This window comes from Pongo pygmaeus, chromosome 20, assembly GCF_028885625.2.
Source record: "Pongo pygmaeus isolate AG05252 chromosome 20, NHGRI_mPonPyg2-v2.0_pri, whole genome shotgun sequence".
In the NCBI taxonomy this organism is placed as follows: Eukaryota; Metazoa; Chordata; class Mammalia; order Primates; family Hominidae; genus Pongo; species Pongo pygmaeus.
In genome coordinates, this window is record NC_072393.2 from 3,485,633 (window position 1) to 3,502,729 (window position 17,097).

General features: G+C 61.5%; 1 protein-coding gene across 1 annotated transcript; it reads right to left on the reverse strand.

The window, feature by feature from the left end:
- Window positions 1–775: 775 nt before the first annotated feature.
- Window positions 776–17,097, reverse strand: CACTIN (cactin, spliceosome C complex subunit). The gene is made up of 10 exons (XM_054465281.2): window positions 16,878–17,097; window positions 13,966–14,440; window positions 10,940–11,035; window positions 10,360–10,505; window positions 9,304–9,466; window positions 9,098–9,212; window positions 4,511–4,703; window positions 3,606–3,728; window positions 3,193–3,506; window positions 776–2,552 (listed from the first exon to the last, which is right to left on the reverse strand). The coding sequence occupies exons 1-10, from the start codon at window positions 17,042–17,044 to the stop codon at window positions 2,062–2,064; spliced, it is 2,283 nt and encodes a 760-aa protein (XP_054321256.1). The 5' UTR covers window positions 17,045–17,097; the 3' UTR covers window positions 776–2,061.

Genomic DNA, 17,097 nt, shown 5'->3' on the forward strand with positions numbered 1-17,097 from the left:
TGATCGGCGGTGGAGCTGGCCAGGGACCGAGGCAAGAGGCTGCCCAGAGGATTCTAAGATGGCTCTGGCCATCTGCCATCAACTTGTGATGTCTGCTAAAGGCTGGGCTGGGGATGGCGGTGTTGTGTGTGCTGCAATGCGATTCGGGATTCTGGAGCAGGCTGTTCAGGGTGGGCCAGGGTCTGCGCCGTGGAGAGGCGACACTGATCTGATGCACTTCCCTGGCCAGTTCCCAAGCCCTGTGCCAGAGACTTCCGGGATCCTGTTAGAGGTCGGGGCTGGGAGGTGACCAGTGCCCCAGGGGAGTGCAGGATCTGCCTCGCACCTCTGCCTACTGCAGTGAGGACATTTGGGGAGGCTCATGCTGGGCACTGAAGCACACTGGGCAGCATCCCTGGCCTCCACCCACTCCATGCCAGGAGCAGCCCCAAGGCGGGACCACCACGAATGTCCCCAGGCATGGCCAAGCGCTGCCCCCACGAGAGCCTGGGCCCAGGCCAGCAGCTGTGTCCACCCTTGTACCCTCCCTCCTGTCGTCTGGGAAATGGACTGTCACCCCCGCTGTGGGAGGCAAGGCAGAGGGGTGGGGGGCAAAGACACACCCGGGCACTAACACAGCTCCCAAGGGACCACCAGGCCCCAGTTGGGTGCCGTGTTGTTTCCCAGGCTCTTCCCTTGTGACAAATGCGCTGTGTCACAAACGCCGCCAGCAACTAGGGCAGCGGGTGTGGGGCATCGGGGACGTTACACTCTCTACATTTCTGCAAACCTAAGATTATTCTAAAATAAAACGTTTATTAAAAAAAACATGCAATCTTGCCAATAGGCCAATTCCACGAGAATAAAAGATTTTTTTTCCCACCTACAAAAGTCTTTTTAAAGAAACAAACGAAACTATTCCCAGATGAGGCAGGGTGTCTGGGAGGGGCCGTGGGTGGTCTGGGGCTGGTGACTGGTGAGGTTGGGTGGCCCTTTGAGGGTCCGGGAGGCACATTCCATTTTGCTTCTGTTGGAGATGTTCCCGTCAGATGCTGAAGGAACAAGCCTGCCGGCTGGGCCACTCCGACCTGGGCTGTAGCACCCGTGTGGCCCTCGGCCCTCCTGGCCTGAGAAAGGGGAGTGAGAAGGAGCCACTGTCCTGACATGGGCAAAACTCAGGGTCACTGGTCTCGCGCCCCAAGGCCCCGTGAGCAGGCCAGATGGGGGGATCCCTGGGGGAAGCCCCTCACCATTCTCCAACCCCCAGGCTTCGGGGAGCCCCTGCCCTCCAGGCCCTGTGCTCGGAGGTAGGGAGAGGACGGCTCAGTGACTTTTGGTTCCCACGACCTTGACAGAGACAGGGACCTCCACGCATCCTCCATACCCGCTGCGGGGAAATGGACCCCACCAGCCAGCACGGGGTGAGTTGGGAGCCAGTCCCTGCAGAGTGTGGGTGTCCACAGATGGTCTCTTCTGCAGTGGCGGATCAGGCGCCAGCAGGGTCCCGGCCTCAGTGCTGCCGATGCGGGCGAGGGTGGCCTGTGGGCAGGGCTGGAGCTGCCCCAAAGCCGCGGGCTCTGCCTCACGCCCAGTGGGTGCCCCGTGATGTGGCAGTGCTGGCCTTGAGTTTCCTGCTTCTCACAAGCCTGGCAGCGCCAAGCCCGGGCCCCTCTGGCCCATCTCCACAGCTCCCTCTGTGGCCACCGCTTGGGGCAGGCCCTTTGGGCCCCACACCCAGCCTGGCTGAGGGGCGGCAGAGAGTGTCCACCTGGATGGTGAGGTCAGCTGGTGGCCGCTGGCCACCCTCGTGCTCAGAAGATGCCCCCAGCGGCCCCCACCGATGCATCGGGACCCTAGGCCAGCCCGTCCCAGCGTATCTTCAGCTCACCATGGCAGGCTCAATGGTGACCCCCCTTTTACATAGGGGGAAACTGAGGCCTGGCAAGGGGAAGATGCAGCCTGAGGTGGGACGTGAACCCGCGGCCCTTCAGCCCAGACAGTGGCCCTGGAGTGACCACCAGCTTCACCAAAGCCCCTTTATTGCGCCCCCGAGGACACCTGCCTGCCGTTCCCCGGGGGCCGTCACCGCCGGTAGCGGTAGCGCTTGAAGTGGAACCACAGCTGGAAGATGCCGTTGGCAAACTGGCAGCGGAAGCCGTGACGGTGCGAGTATTCCCACTCGCGGTTGACGATCTTGAAAGCGATGTCCTCGTAGGGCGGCCCCGCGTGGAAGCGCAGGATGGCGAAATCCTTGTTGTCGGCACAGGCCTCCAGGAAGTACTCGGGCGTGGAGCGCTTGTCGATGAGGTCGGGGTAGAAGATGTTGAACTTGTATCCCTGCACGATCTTGGGCGGCGGGTTGTCAAAGTCGTAGTGCGTCTGGTTGTACTTGTTCCACTCAAAGCCCGTGTGTACGCGGTTGAAGAAGCGCGGCTTGCGTGGCCGGTACTTGTCGGCCCACAGGTAGGCCTTGCCGGTGAGCGGCATCTCCACGCTGAACTGCGCCTCGTCCTGGCCCATACCCTCCTTGGCCCGCCGGAAGAAGATGTCCTCGGCGCTCTCGCTGGCGTCTCCTGCGGGCGGGACGGCGTTCACCCGGGCCTCGGCCTCCCCCTGGGTCCTGGCCTCCCTCCTAGCCTCTCTGGCAGGGGCGGCCGCTGGTGCCTCCCGCAAAAGGGAAACAGGCTGGGGCAGGCTAAGGCACATGGGGAGGGGACAGGGCCTGGGGGACCCTGAGACCCGCACCATCTGCCCCGGAACTTGGTTTTTCATATCTATCGTCCTCCTGGGTGGGGACCAAGCGCAGCGCGCTTCCCCGCCGAGCGGCAGGAGAACCTGGTGGTTATGGCCTGGCTGCGGGATCCAGCCCCACGCATGACCCCCTAAGGGGTCCTGGCCCAGGGGTTTTCTGAAGCCGGTATTTTCTCCTCTGTCCTAGGACGGAGGCTGTCCAGGGAGTGCTCGGATAGCGGCCGGTAAAAGCTTCCACCACCTGTGGCCCCAAGGCCAGGGGGGCCAGCAAGCCCAGGATGAATGAATGAACGCCCCAGTACACGTGCAGGTGACGGGAACGGTCGCTCAGAGACCCGGGGGAGAAGAATCAAGCAGCTCCCCACTGACGCCAGGCGCTTCGGCCGGGAAATGAGGCCGGAGAAGCCCCGCCCCCAGCTCGCCCCACCGGCCCCGCCCCCTGGCCTCCAGCCCCGCCCTTACCCGTGACCTGGAGCTGCTGGCGCGAGAGCTGCAGGCGCTGCAGGTCCTCATCCGGTTCCAGCACGTGCGCGTCCAGTGGCAGCTCGTGCGCAGTGAGCAGCCGCGGGCTGTACCTGCCGGCGTCGTAGTCGTCCAGGCTCTGCTGGATCAGGTCCTCCTCCATGAGCACAGCCTCGCCCTCGCCCTCGCCGTCACCGTCCCCGTCCCCGTCCCCGTCGCCCTCTGTCGGGGTCGCGCCGTCCACCTCGGCCTCCGCGGGGCCGCCCTCCGAGGAGGGCCCGGGCGGGGTGGGCGCCGCGTCCTCGGGCTCCAGGCTGGGGAGGAGAGAGCGTTGGAGGCGCGGAGGCTGCCCATGGCCCCTCCATCCTGCTCCGCGTCTGCATCGGCATCCCCAGGGTGCCGGCCGGGCCTACCTGCGGCTGGGGGACTGGGACTCCTGCTTGAGGATGGGGAACAGCGGCTCGCTCTCCACGCCCTGCTCCTGCTTCAGTTTGTACAGCTTCTGCCGCAGCACGTCCTGGTGGCGCTCACGCAGCCTGGGACGCAGGGCCCGGGTCACCCACATGGAGGCGAAGGGGCTCCGCGCCCCACCCCCACCGAGATTCTCACGCCCCTTTTTGCTGCAAGGAGCCTGAGAAGGTGGTGAGCAGCCATGGCTCTGTTCTGGCTGGGACCTTTGCCCAGGCTTGGTCAGTTCAGGGTCAAGGCTTATGGGAGAGGACGAGAGGACCCAGGTACCCCGGAGAACCATCCCGTGGCAGGGAGGGGTGGGTCTCTGTCTCATGTTAGAGTCTCAGTGTCTTGCGGCTGGGGCTGGCCGAGAGAAGGGGCCCAGCAGGACACCAGCCAACAAGCATGATAAATTTAGAGACATTTACAAATTAGCAGAGGAGACATGTATTTACACAGCGGTGCCAAAAACACCCCAGGAATCTGTACACAGCCAGAGGCCGGGAGGCAGCAGCGCTGGGAGGGTGCGGGCCTGGGCGGAAGGCAGCGTGGACAGGCAGGCCGCCTCCGGGCTTCCTGTGATACCATGGCTGCTGGAGCGCGCCAGGTACTCGCTAAAGAGCAGAAGCTCCTGGGGAGCCCTGTGAGACCAACGGGGCTCAGGACTCCGGGTGAGGGCACTGGAGCATCCTGGGGCCTTCCCGCTAGGGCATGGGCCTACGCGCCCCCCAGCCCCCCTTCGTCACTCATAGGCCGGCCCGGCCAGTCGGCACTTTCCTGCCCCCCTCCACCCCACACGGTCCCAGGAGGAGGCGAGACCCATCCCACCCGGACGGCACCACCCCTGGTACCCACGCCCAGTGCTCACCGGGCCCGCGCCATGTGGGCGCGCAGCTGCTGCAGGAGGCTCTCCCAGTAGCCCATGTCCAGGTTGGGGCCCCCAGCGCGGATTTTGCCCTCGATGCCCTGGAAGATGACCTGCAGCTGGTTGTATGTCTTCCCCTTGAACACCGACTGCACGTCGGAGCTGACGGAGGCGTTGACCCCCTCACGGCGCTCACCTGCAACGGGGCGGGGGTATGGGGGGGCGGTTCCACATTTCCTAGGTGCTCCTCCACCCCATCAGGGCCTCCTCCCCTGCCATGGGGGGGTCCCCGTCCCCTCCTCTTCCCCCACAGGGGTCCCATCCAGTCCAGTCCCCTCCCCTCACGGGGGTCCCGCCTCCTCCCAGGTCTCAGGTTGTTGCCACCCTGGCCACAGCGGAGGGGAGGGGGTGGGCGGAGGTTGGGAGCCATGTTAAAATGCAGTTGCTGAGGCCTTGCCCTGGAGGCCCAGGCCCCCAGCGTGGGGGAGGCCAGGACTGGCCCTGAGAATGCTCCTCCCTGGGTGAGTCTCATATGTGGGTCTGGGAACCCTAGTTGTGGGCCCGGCCCACCAACGTGGCCCAACTCTGCCCTGGCCTTGGGCAACCCATGAGGGGGTGGGGGGTGTGCTCGGTAGCCAGGCTCTCTGGAATTCAGATCTGCTCTGCCAGCCCGGGCTGTGTGACTGTGCGCAAGTGGCCTGCCCTCTCTGGGCCTTGGTTTCCCTCTGTGAAGCCCAATGAGGAGCTCTGCCCTGGCAAAGAAAGCCACACTGCTGGCCCCTGGGGATGTCCTGGGGCCGCCCTAGAACAAACGGCTCCCCACTGCCGCCCCCCATTCTACATGGAGTCTGTCTGGCATCTACCACTGGCCCGGGGGCCCAAGGCTCAAGTCCCTCCTCAATAGACGGGGAGGCTGCTGAGGGCGGGAGTGGGGTGCTGGGAGGCCAGAGCCCAGCCTGACTCCGCGTGCTCTGCCCCACATCGCGTGGCATACCGGCGGCCTCAGGGCTGCTCTCAGGCCACTGCCACCCACCCCACTGGGTCTGGCCTCACCTCACAACCCTGCCCCCGTTGCTGCCCATGCCCAAACCCTGCCACCTCTGGGCCTTTGCACGTGCTGTGCTTCCTGCCAGCCACCCATCCTTCTCTGTCCCGTTCGCCTCCTGAATTCCTCGCATCCTCCATGCTCAGTGAGAACATCCCTTCCGCCAGGAAGCCCTCCCTGACCATCCAGCGATGGCAGCTTCCCGAGGCGGGCAATGGGGCTCGCTGTTGTTGTTCCCTGTGCCATGCTGGGCCCACAGGGAGCTTGGTGCATAGCTCCTGGCGACACACCGGGCAGGGGTAACCAGCACAGGCACCCTGCTCGAGACCTGCCTTCTCCAGTCCCCGCTGGCGGACAGAGGTTCAAGAGGCCCACACCCAGACCACAGGGGACTGGATAGAGTCTAGACGGACCCGAGTCCCCTCCAGCCAATCACCTGGGACCCTGGAATCGGCACCCAGAGCTGCAGCCCCTTTGCTGGGCCCTAAGTGGCACTGGAATCCGTGGCAGCCCCAGCCAAGCACAGCGCGGCCGTGCCCAGACAGGCGGGGCTGCCACGAACACTGAAACCCAAGCAGAAGAGCCCAGCCGCGCGGCTCCCAGGAAGCCAGGCCAGGCGCCACCAGGTCAGCGTCTATAGAAAGCTGGGTCTGGACGTGCTGCTGCATGTCTGAATGCCTCCCGAATGCCCACAAGGGGGCCCAGGGGGGTTAGGGGGTCCCAGCAGCTGCCAGAGGCTGGGGGTGCAGGCCAAGGGCCCTGGGGCTGCATGGGGAGAGGCCAGACCCTATACAGGGTAGAAGGCTAATGAAGCTGAGCTGAGATGACACCCGTTTTCTACTGCACAACCTCCTGTAGGGTTAGAACTTCCTAGAAAAAGCTAGGTGCACCAAAATCTCACAAATCACCACTAAAGAACTTAATCATGTAAACGGCCGGGCGCGGTGGCTTACGCCTGTAATCCCAGCACTTTGGGAGGCTGAGGTGGGTGGATCACGAGGTCAGGAGACCAAGACCATCTTGGCCAACATTGTGAAACCCTGTCTCTACTAAAATACAAAAAATTAGCCGGGTGTGGTGGTGTGCCTGTAATCCCAGCTACTTGGGAGGCTGAAGCAGGGGAATCGCTTGAACCCAGGAGGCAGAGGTTGCAGTGAGCTGAGATCACACCACTGCACTCCAGCCTGGCGAGAGAGCAAGACACCGTCTCAAAAAACAAAAAAACTTATTCATGTAACCAACAACCACCTGTTCCCCAATAACCTACAGAAATAAAAAACTTAAATAATTTTGTAAAAAATTAAAAAGAAAAAGCATGCAGTCGCTCACGCCTTTAATCCTAGCCCTTTTGGAGGTGAGGCAGGAGGACTGCTTGAGGCCAGGAGTTCAAGACCAGCCTGGGCAACACAGTGAGACCCCATCTATACAAAAAATTTTCACAAGTGGCTGGGCACGGTGGCTCACGCCTGTAATCCCAGCACTTTGGGAGGCTGAGGCGGGTGGATCATGAGGTCAAGGGATCGAGACCATCCTGGCCAACATGGTGAAACCCCGCCTCACTAAAAATACAAAAATTAGCTGGGCGTGATGGCGCGCGTCTGTAGTCCCAGCTACTTGGGCAGCTGAGGCAGGAGAATCGCTTGAATCTGGGAGGCAGAGGTCGCAGTGAGCAGAGATCGCACCACTGCACTCCAGCCTGGTGACAGAGTGAGACTCCTTCTCAAAAAATAAATAAAATAAAATAAATTAGCTAGGTGTGGTGGTGAGCACTCGTAGTCCCAGCTTCTAGGGAGGCTGAGGCGGGAGGATCACCTGAGCCCAGGAAGTCGAGGCTACAGTGAGCCTTGATCACGCCACTCAACTCTAGCCTGGGCGACAGAGCGAGACCTTGTCTCTGAAAAATGAAAAGAAAAGTAAAAGAAAAAGCCCAATTAATTTAAGAAGATCCAAGACAGGGGCTCTGTAGGTCTCTGGGGGGACAGCAAAGTCAAGACCCCTCAGTTACCTACTCCTGGAAACCATGCTGAAAGGAGAATCAGAAAGAAACTCCCTCAGAGGACACCAAAGCCACCTGGGGTCCTCAGCTGTAATGCGTGAGGGGGAAGGAGGGCTGAGGCAGACGTGGTGGAGGCAGGCCACGGAAGGGACGGGAGAGGCCGGGGCCTAGGGCAATGGGGCACGCTGGAAATGCCTCCCAGGCTTATAGGAGAGGACGGGGCCTAGGGCAACGCTGGAAATGCCTCCCAGGCTTATAGGAGAGGGCGGGGCCTAGGGCAACGCTGGAAATGCCTCCCAGGCTTATAGGAGAGGGCGGGGCCTAGGGCAACGCTGGAAATGCCTCCCAGGCTTCCTGCAGCTGGTGGGTAGGGTCTGCGGCTTCTGAAGGAAAATGTACTGCACCCAGAAGTCTTTCCCCAGCCCCGCTGCCACCAGCAGGAGCACACCAAGACCCTTACGGACACGTCTCTGATGCTGGAGAATTGCCCTGCCTCTCTCAGGTTATGGGAGGATGCACCCCATGGAGGAGACCACTGGAGGGACGGGATGGCTGAGTGACCTCCACCTCCGGGCAAGACAAAGCTCCACTGAAAAAGAGGAAAGCCACAGGTTCTTTCCTAGGAAGGACCTGCCACAGACCACGCTGAGGGCTGCAAATGACACTGACCCAGCCTCCTGGGATCCTCGGCCACCATAGGCTGGTGGCAGCCAAGGCCTGAGAGAGAGGGAAGAGGAAGGACCAGGTCTATCGACAGGGATGCGTGGCCCATGAGAGCCAGGCACTGTTATAGCAGCCGCCGGGGCGTGGATTTTGGGGTGGAGGGGGCAGGGCTGCTGTGGTTGGCTTTTAGACCGGGGGGGTCTCATCTAGGGCAATTCTGCCCCCAGGGGACTCTGAGCGACGTCTGGGGACATCTGCGGTTGTCAGGACTAGGGGTGCTCCTGACCCGGGGTGGGAGGAGGCCAGGGACATTGCTCAGCACCCAGCAGTGTCCAGGACGGCCCCATCCTAGGGAACGGCCCAGCCCGCATGTCCACAGTGCTCGGGGTAGACGCTTTAGAGCATCCCCATGACCATGTGTGTGCAACCACACAGAGGGGAGGGAAATGTGATTTTAAAAGCCCATCAGGTTGGAGGGGCATGAACTGACCCATGGGACGGGGAGCGCCCTGAAGCAGGGCTGCACGGCCTTCAGGCCAGGTGGCGCGAGACCTGCCGTCAAACAGGCAGAGTCACTGTGAGCACTGAGACCCGAGCGGAAAGCCCTGTCGCTCCCGTGAAGCCGGCACCGCGAGTCGGCGTTTACGGGACGCTGGGTCTGGATGCTGCTGGCCCTGCACCCCAGACAGAGGCCCGCCCCACTGCACCCCTCCCAGGGCCTACTGCTCGCTGCTGCCCCCTGGTGGCTCGGCCCAGAAGGGGAGGCCCTAGTTGGGGAAACTGAGGCCTGCAGAGAGCACCAGGCCCCACAGCAAGTCTGAGGCTTCTGGGTAAACCCTGTAGCCCCCGCAGCTCCCCTGGAGCCCAGGCGCACGCCCGCCGTTACCTGGCCCCTTGCCCGAGGCCTCCAGCTTGCGGAGCTTGGAGATCTCGTCCTCGGTAATGGTGGTCATGTCCCGCCAGAAGTCGGCATTCTTGCCCTGCTCCAGCTCCATGTAGACCTGGGGGGCGGGAGGCAGGGGTCAGGGCACGGGCGTGGCTGGGGTGGGGGTGAGGGTGCAGGTCAGCGGAGCATCGGGTGGGGCTGGGTACCTGGATGTCCTCCAGCAGGTCCTCCATGTCGGCCACGGTGAGGCCGTTGAGGAACGTGTAGGGCTCATGCATCTCCACGGCCAGGTCGTCATCCTCAGCGCTGATGTACTTGGCCAGCAGGTCGATGGGCTTGGCCCGCCCGTCCCGGATGCGGATCTTGGAACTGTGGGGAGCAGGGGAAGGTGGCGTCAGAGCCTGGGCTGTACCCTCCATGCTGAAGACCCTGCCCTTGGGGTGACCACACCAGTGGGAGCCAGGGAGGGGCCTGACCCATTAGGGGTGGTCAGGGAAGGCTTCCTGGAGGAGGAGGAGGAGGAGGAGGAGGAGGCATAAGGTAGGGTGAGCCGGGTCAGCCAGAGGGCGCAGGCCAGCAGTGCAGACACAGTGCACACAGCACGGACCCGGAGGGTGGGCCAGGTGGGAGGGGCTTCTTGGAGGGCATCTGGGATGTGCCCAGGAGGGCGGCTTCTATGTGGGCTGTGATGGGGAAGAGTGGAGGAACTGAAGCAAAGGCAGGTTGGGAGGCCAGAGTAGTCACCGCCTCGCAACCACCTCCTCCCCCAGGCCGACCACTCGGGGCAGAGAGCCAGGGTTCTGTTCTGGGCCTGCAGCGGGGCACGCATTGCAGGCGGGCCCTGGTCCAACCCAAGGGAACCCGTCACCAGGCAGGCCCGAGCTGGGAGGAGCCTGATGTCACCTGCCACGGGGCCCAAGGCAAGCAGGGACACCCCAGAGCCTCAGCTTGTCTGTAAACCGGGCGGATGGGAGTGCCACCCTCCTGGGTGGAGTGTGGGAGGGACAACCGCAGTCGGTGCAGAACCGGCGTGCAGCATGCATGGGGTGCCATTCACCTGGGCCCGTCTCCTCTGCACCCTGCCCAGCGGGGGAGGGCAGGAGACAGGAGCCTTGCCGCCCAGGAAGGAGTCGGGAAGGGAAGGTCCCAGGAAGTGCCGCGTGGGACCCTGAAGGGTGGGAGAGCAGTGGCTTCCAGAGTGACAGCCAGTGCCCGGCCCTGGCTCCAAGTCTGGGTCGGGGGGAGGGGAGGCCCCGGCGCACCGCAGCTTGGCTTGCTGGAGGTGGAAGTTGTCCTCCTGCTCCTCCCATGTCTTGAAGTGCTCTGCCTCCTTCTCGCGCTGCAGCATCTCCAGCTCCTGCTCGCGCATGGCCTTCTCCCGCTCCCGCTCCAGCCGCAGCTGCTTCACCTACAGGCACAGGAGGCTGAGGGCAGCCGGGGCCATGGGGTCCGCGGGGCTGCGGAGGGAGGGGCTGTGGTCATGGTGGCCCAGCCTCCACCCAGCTGCCCTGGGCACAGGGATTGGTCTGGAGATGCCTGGGCTGGTGGACAGACCTTGGGAAGGGAGAGGGCCCTCCTGCCCGAGACTCAGCAGCTCGGAGCAGCTGGGGCCCTCTCAGCCACCCTGAAGAGAGCATATGGGAGTGAAGGCCCAAGGCCAGCAGAGCCAAGAGGTGAAGGGAAACAGCTTCCTGAGGCCATGGTCTGAGCCCCTGGGTCCAGCCTTACCTGAAGCCAGCCCCCGGGACTTCCCACCTACGCCCCTCAAGTCCCGCCAGAGGGGGCAGGCCTCCAGGCCCTGGAGAGGGAGGGCCCTGCCCAGTGGGCTGGCGGGGTGCCTACCTTCTGCAGCTCCAGCCGGTTGTCCTCCTGGATTCTCTTGTTCCGCTCCTTCAGCTCCTTTTCCTCCAGGTGGCTGATCCCCTTCTTCTCCAGGGCCTGGAAGCGCCAAGCACACCCGCCCTGAGCACAGACCTGCCCCCTCGCCCCCCTCCTCAGCTCCTTCGTCCAAGAGATTGACCAGGGCCCTTGTTTTGCAGAGAGAGGTGACCTGCCAACACTGCACGTCTTCCAACCCCCTCCTGAACGTTCCTGAAACTCAGTGGATCCAATTCAGCACAGACATGGAGCCTCCACTGGGAGTGAGATGTATGCAAAGGGGAAGAAGGGGCCACCCCAACTCCCAACAGGAGGGCCTCGCTCGGGGCCACCCCAACTCCCAACAGGAGGGCCTCGCTCGGGGCCACCCCAACTCCCAACAGGAGGGCCTCGCTCGGGGCCACCCCAACTCCCAACAGGAGGGCCTCGCTTGGGGCCACCCCAGCCCCCAACAGAAGAGCCTTGCTCGGGGCCTGCTGACTTGCTCTACCAGGGAGTCTAGGTGCTTCGGACCTGAAGGCCACGCCCTCAGCAAGTCAGGGTCCCCCACTGCACGTGGGACAGGGCAGGAACAGTGAGTGGGGGCAGCAGCAGCTCTGCAAGCTAACCTGCGGGGTCATGGGGCCCCGCCCACACAGCGGGGCACAGGGGTGGCCACTGATGGGCTTGTCCCAGCCTGGAGACCCTCAAAGCTGGCTTCTTCCAGCAGCTGTCTGAGAGCCTGGTGCGGAGCCCCCATTCCTGACCACCTTTCCCAGGCTCCCGGCGCCCCGTCACCATGAGGGGGTTCCAGGACCCCCTGCCGTCCAGAAGAACTTGCCTCCAGGGACACAGGCTGCCTGGCTGGGGACCACCCCCTAGACACCCGGGCCACTCTGTGGTCTATCCAGCCCAGCCTGGGGCTGCTTCCACAAGCGTCAATGATGACCACATCTTCCTCCTCCATGCCCAGCACACCACAGGCACACAGCACACGGCGGCGATGAAGTGCCAGGCAGCAGTGTGTGCCTCAATAAAGAACCTTGGGGGGTCTAGGGAGCAAGGGGCCAGGAAGGGCTCTCTCAAGCGGGGAACTGTCAGTTGAGGCCTGATGGAAGAGAACAGCCAGGGAAGGGGCAGAGCACATCCAGGCAGGGGCGCGGCAGTGTGAGGGCCCCGAGGCGGAAGGAGCTCGTTGTGTTCTCAGACGACATCGGGCAGAAGCCACCTGGGGACCCCACAGCTCCCAACTGCGCAACCAGCGAGCAAGTGCAGTCGGCCCAGCCCACACGTTGCCTGCTCCACCCCCTCCACAAGTGGATGCTGCTTCAGATGAGCTGTGTCCCCCACAGGCACATCCCCGTCTGAAACCCTGCAGCTGTAATCGTGACCCTATGTGAAACAAGGTCTTGGCCGGGTATGGTGGCTGACACCTGTAATCCCAGCATTTTGAGAGGCCAAGGCGGGCAGATCACTTGAGGTCAGGAGTTCAAGACCAGCCTGACCAACATGGTTAAACTCCGTCTCTACTAAAACTACAAAAATTAGCTGAGTGTGGTGGCACCCGCCTGTAATTCCAGCTACTTGGGAGGCTGAGGCAGGGGAATCACTTGAACCCGGGAGGCGGAGGTTGCAGTGAGCCGAGATTGTGCCATTGCATTCTAGCCTGGGCAACAGAGTGAGACTCCATCTCAAAAAAAAAACAAAAGTGATGAGGTCTTGCAGACGTAGGTAAGATGAGGTCATCCTGGAGGTGGCGGGCCCTCATCCAATGCCTGGTGTCCTCATGAGAAGAGGAACATTTAGACAGACACACGGAGCAGAAGGCCATGTGGAGACAGAGACGGGAAGACAGCCAGCCACGCAACACAGGAACAGGTCGGGTTCTGCGGCTACAAGCCAGGGAGGGCCCAGGAATCACCGGCCATGACTGAAGCTGGGAGAGGCAGGAGGGGCCTCCACTCGGTCCCCGGAGGGAGTGGGGTCCTGCCCACACCTGCCCATGCCTTGATTTTGGACTTCTGGCCTCCAGAACAAAGAGATGATAAGTTCTATTGTCTTATGCCACCGGTGTGACTGGTGGCTAAATGGCAGGCGCAGAATGAAACAACCAGCTCAGACGACAGAGCGCCTGGAACTGTGGAACCTTGTCCTGGGTACGTGACGCCAAGAGCTGGCTCTCTAGACAGGTTTCAGGTTGGGCTGGTGTTTGGGGCAAAGAATGGCTGAAGCTTACACCACAAGAGACACAGTTAATGGCAAGAAAATGACGGTGGGCTGGATGCAGTGGCTCACGCCTGTAATCCCAGAACTCTGGGAGACCGAGGTGGGAAAATCACTTGAGCTTAGGAGTTCGAGACCAGCCTGGCCAACATAGTGAGACTCCATCTTTACAAAAAAATACAAAATGAGCCGGGCATGGTGGTGGTGCCTGTGGTCCCAGCAAGTGAAAAGGCTGAGGGAGGAGGCTCGCTTGAGGCCAGGAGGTGAAGGCTGCACTGAGCCATCATCACGCCACTGCACTCCAGCCTGGGCAACAGAGCGAGACCCTGTGTCAAAAAAAGAAAGCTGGCCGGGTGCGGTGGCTCACGCCTGTAATCCCAGCACTTTGGGAGGCTGAGGCGGGCGGATCACGAGGTCAGGAGATGGAGACCATCCTGGCTAACACGGTGAAACCCTGTCTCTACTAAAAATACAAAAAATTAGCTGGGCGTGGTAGCAGGCACCTGTAGTCCCAGCTACTAGGGAGGGTGAGGCAGGGGAATGGCGTGAACCCAGGAGGCGGAGCTTGCAGTGAGCCCAGATCGCGCCACTGCACTCCAGCCTAGGCGACAGAGCGAGACCGTGTGTCAAAAAAGAAAGCTGATGGCGGCAGAAGCTGGCTTATGCATGCGTGTGTAAAACCCAACTCTTGCACGATCAAGGGCAGGCTGGGAGTGCCTCGAGTGTTGGGGTCTCCAGAAACAGCAGAAATGCTACAGGGACAGAGGCCACCACCCGGCGGGGCCCACCTTGTTCCAGATGAAGGTGCCCAGCAGGTTGTTGTCTCCAAAGGGGTTGTCGGTGTTGGTGTAGCCCATGTACTCCTCACCCCAGCCCATCTTCTCCCGCTTCTTGCGCTCCTTGGCCTCCTTCTTGGCCAGCCGCCGTGCGCGCTTCTCCTCAGGCGTCTCAAAGGCCTTCATCAGCTCCTCCTGCTGCTTCCGCTCCTCCCGCAGCCGCAGCCGCTCCTGCAGGCTCTGCTGCTGGCTCAGGGCAGCCGCGGCCGCCCGAGGGCTCTGGGATCGCCCTGGAGATGTGGAGCTGGATGCTGAGGAGCTAGGAGACCAAGAGCGTGTGCGCCGTCGCCGGCGAGCCCACTGGCCCCGTGACTGCTCCTCTCCCGAGTCCGACTGAGAGGACCCATCCCTTGAGTGCCACCGGGGCCGCGGGGGGCTCCGGCTTCGCATCCCTGAGCGCTGCCACCGCTCTTCCTCCGAATCTGACCTGCGGAGAGGACCCATGGATGCTTTCTCAGTGCCTGCCGCTGTCATCTGCTCCACAGATGCTTACTGGGTGCCCGTGGGGCAGCAGGCACTGTTCTAGGTTTTGGGGACACAGCAGTGACCCAAATACTGATGGCTTCTGCCTTCCTGGGCTCACCCTCCGGTGGGCCCCAACAAGGAAGACATCAACAAATAAACACACCATGCAACACTAGGCAGAGGCAGAAGCCACAAAGAGTAGCGATGCCCAGCACAGGGGCTGGGGCTGCAGGGCCAAGGTCGGAGAGGGGCTCTCTCAGGAGCTGACACTGAGCCAAGGTCTGGAGGGAGTGGGGAGGCAGCGATGGGTGGATTCGGAGGGAGAGTGTTCGAGGCAGAGCAAGAGCAAGGGCCTAGAGGCAGGCACTGACCTGCCACGTTCTAAGAACAACGAGGAGGCTGTGTGGCTGAGACAGAGTGTGGGGGAGAGGGAGGAGGCGCGGGCAGGGAGGTGGCTGGGGCTGGTGGCGCAGGAATGATAAGGGTATGAACCAGGGACCCGAACACATTTAGGTTGTCAAGGGAGGGCTTCCTAGATGGAAGTGGTATTTGAACTAGTCCCACAGGATGGACAGGAGTTAACAGAGGACAGCGCAGGGAATGGAAGATGCACAACCTCAGGGGTGGTTCAGGGGCCTTTAATTTTATTTATTAGAGACAAGGTCTATTAGACACAGAGTCTACTAGAGACAAGGTCTATATTTTTATTTACTAGAGACAGAGTGTCCTCTGTCACACAGGCTGGAGCGCAGTGGCACGATCAGAGCTCACTGCAGTCTTGACCTCCTGGGCTCAAGCCATCCTCTCGCCTCAGCCTCCTGAGTAGCGGCGACTACAGGCACACACCACCATACCCAGGTAACTCTTTACATTTTTTTGTACAGAGGGGTCTTGCTATGTTGCCCAGGCTGGTCTTGAACTCCTGGGCTCAGGCAAGCCTCCTGTCTCAGCCTCCCAAAGTGTTGGGACTACAGATGTGAGCCACTGCGCTCAGTCACGTTTAGGGGTCTTTGTACACAGAGAACTGCCAAATATTTTGTTAAATGCTCTACCTATTAAGCTCATGTCAAAAAATCTAAACTATGTTGAAACCAATCATTGCAGAGCCCTTAAATATTGGCCACAAGTTCAACTGAATTTTCGTGAATATTAATTCTAATTACATATCTAGAGTGGCAAATTATTGCGAATAATTCCAATACCAAAAAATGGTAGGCGAAAAAACACAAAGATGACATTAACAAGACTTATGGGCAGGCGCAGTGGCTCACGCCTGTAGTCTCAGCACTTTGGGAGGCCGAGGCGGGCAGATTACTTGAGGCCAGGAGTTCAAGACCTGCCTGGCCAACATGGAGAAACCCCAGCTCTACGAAAAAATACAAAAATTAGCTGGGTGTGGCAACACGCGCCTGTAATCCCAGCTACCCGGGAGGCTGAGGCTGAAGAATCGCTTGAACCCAGGATGCAGAGGTAACAGTGAGCCGAGATCGTGCCACTGCACCCCAGCCTGGGCGACAGAGCAAGACTCCGTCTCAAAAACAAACAAACCAAAAAACCAACAACAGATGAGTGAACTAGGCCCAGAGCGGGGCAAGACTGGCCTGTCAGCCACGAAGGGGCTGAGCCAGCACTGGGGCCCCGGTCTGGGAATCAGTCCCTGTCCCCATTCTGGTTTCTCTGTACTAGAGCCGACTCAAAGCAAATCCGACCAAGTGCCCCATCTCCAGAAGAAAAGGACCGTGGGGAAGCTGAGATTCAGGTACTAGGAGTCAGCTGTGAGTCCTGCCAGCTGACACCGAGTCTTCTTCCCTCCCACAGCCCACCTCCATTAGCAAATGTTGTCTCCTCTACTTCCAGAATCCCTCTGAAATCTACGCACTTTGCCCGCTGTGGTTGACTACAGCCTCCCTCTCATCGAGGCTGCCATCATCTACTGTCTGGACAATTGTGCCGTCCTCCTCTGGTGCCGCTCCTGCCTACCCCGCTCCATCCCTTTTCCACCTCAAAGCCAGAAAGTTTGCGGAGTTAAGTCAGTCCACGTCACTCCCCTACCCAAACTCCTCTCAAGGCTCTCCATTTCCCTCCGACTAATAGCCAAGATCTAATGTGCTGAGCACACAGGACTCGACATGATATGATCTGATCTCTCGTTACCTCCCCGCCGCCTCGCTCACCCGGCTCCGGGCTGTCCCTCCAACCGCCCGGTCCCCTGCCTGGAACGCCTCTCGCTTTCCTTCCGCTGCCAGGTTAATTTCGACCGGTGGTCAGTTGTCCCCTTCTCCAGGAAGCCCTCCCCGAGTAAGTCGGGGGTTTCCCGGTTCCCCGGGATCTCCAACCCTCGGTCGGGCGCTCCTGAGGTAGGAGCCGGATCCCCAGCGCTGCTCCCGCAGCGACCCCACCTGCGCTCCCGGCTCCGCCTCCTCCGTCTGCGCCGTCCCTCGTCCTCCCGGCGCCGCCGGTTTCGCCGCCCATGGCTCCTGCTCCGACTTCGGCTCCTGCTCTGACTCCGCTGCCTTCGGCCCCGGCGACTCGCTGACCGCGAGCGCGAGCGTGTGTCCCGACCCATCGGCTGGGCCAGTTGCCGCGGCACCGACACCAATAGCCGAAGCCTGCGCTGGG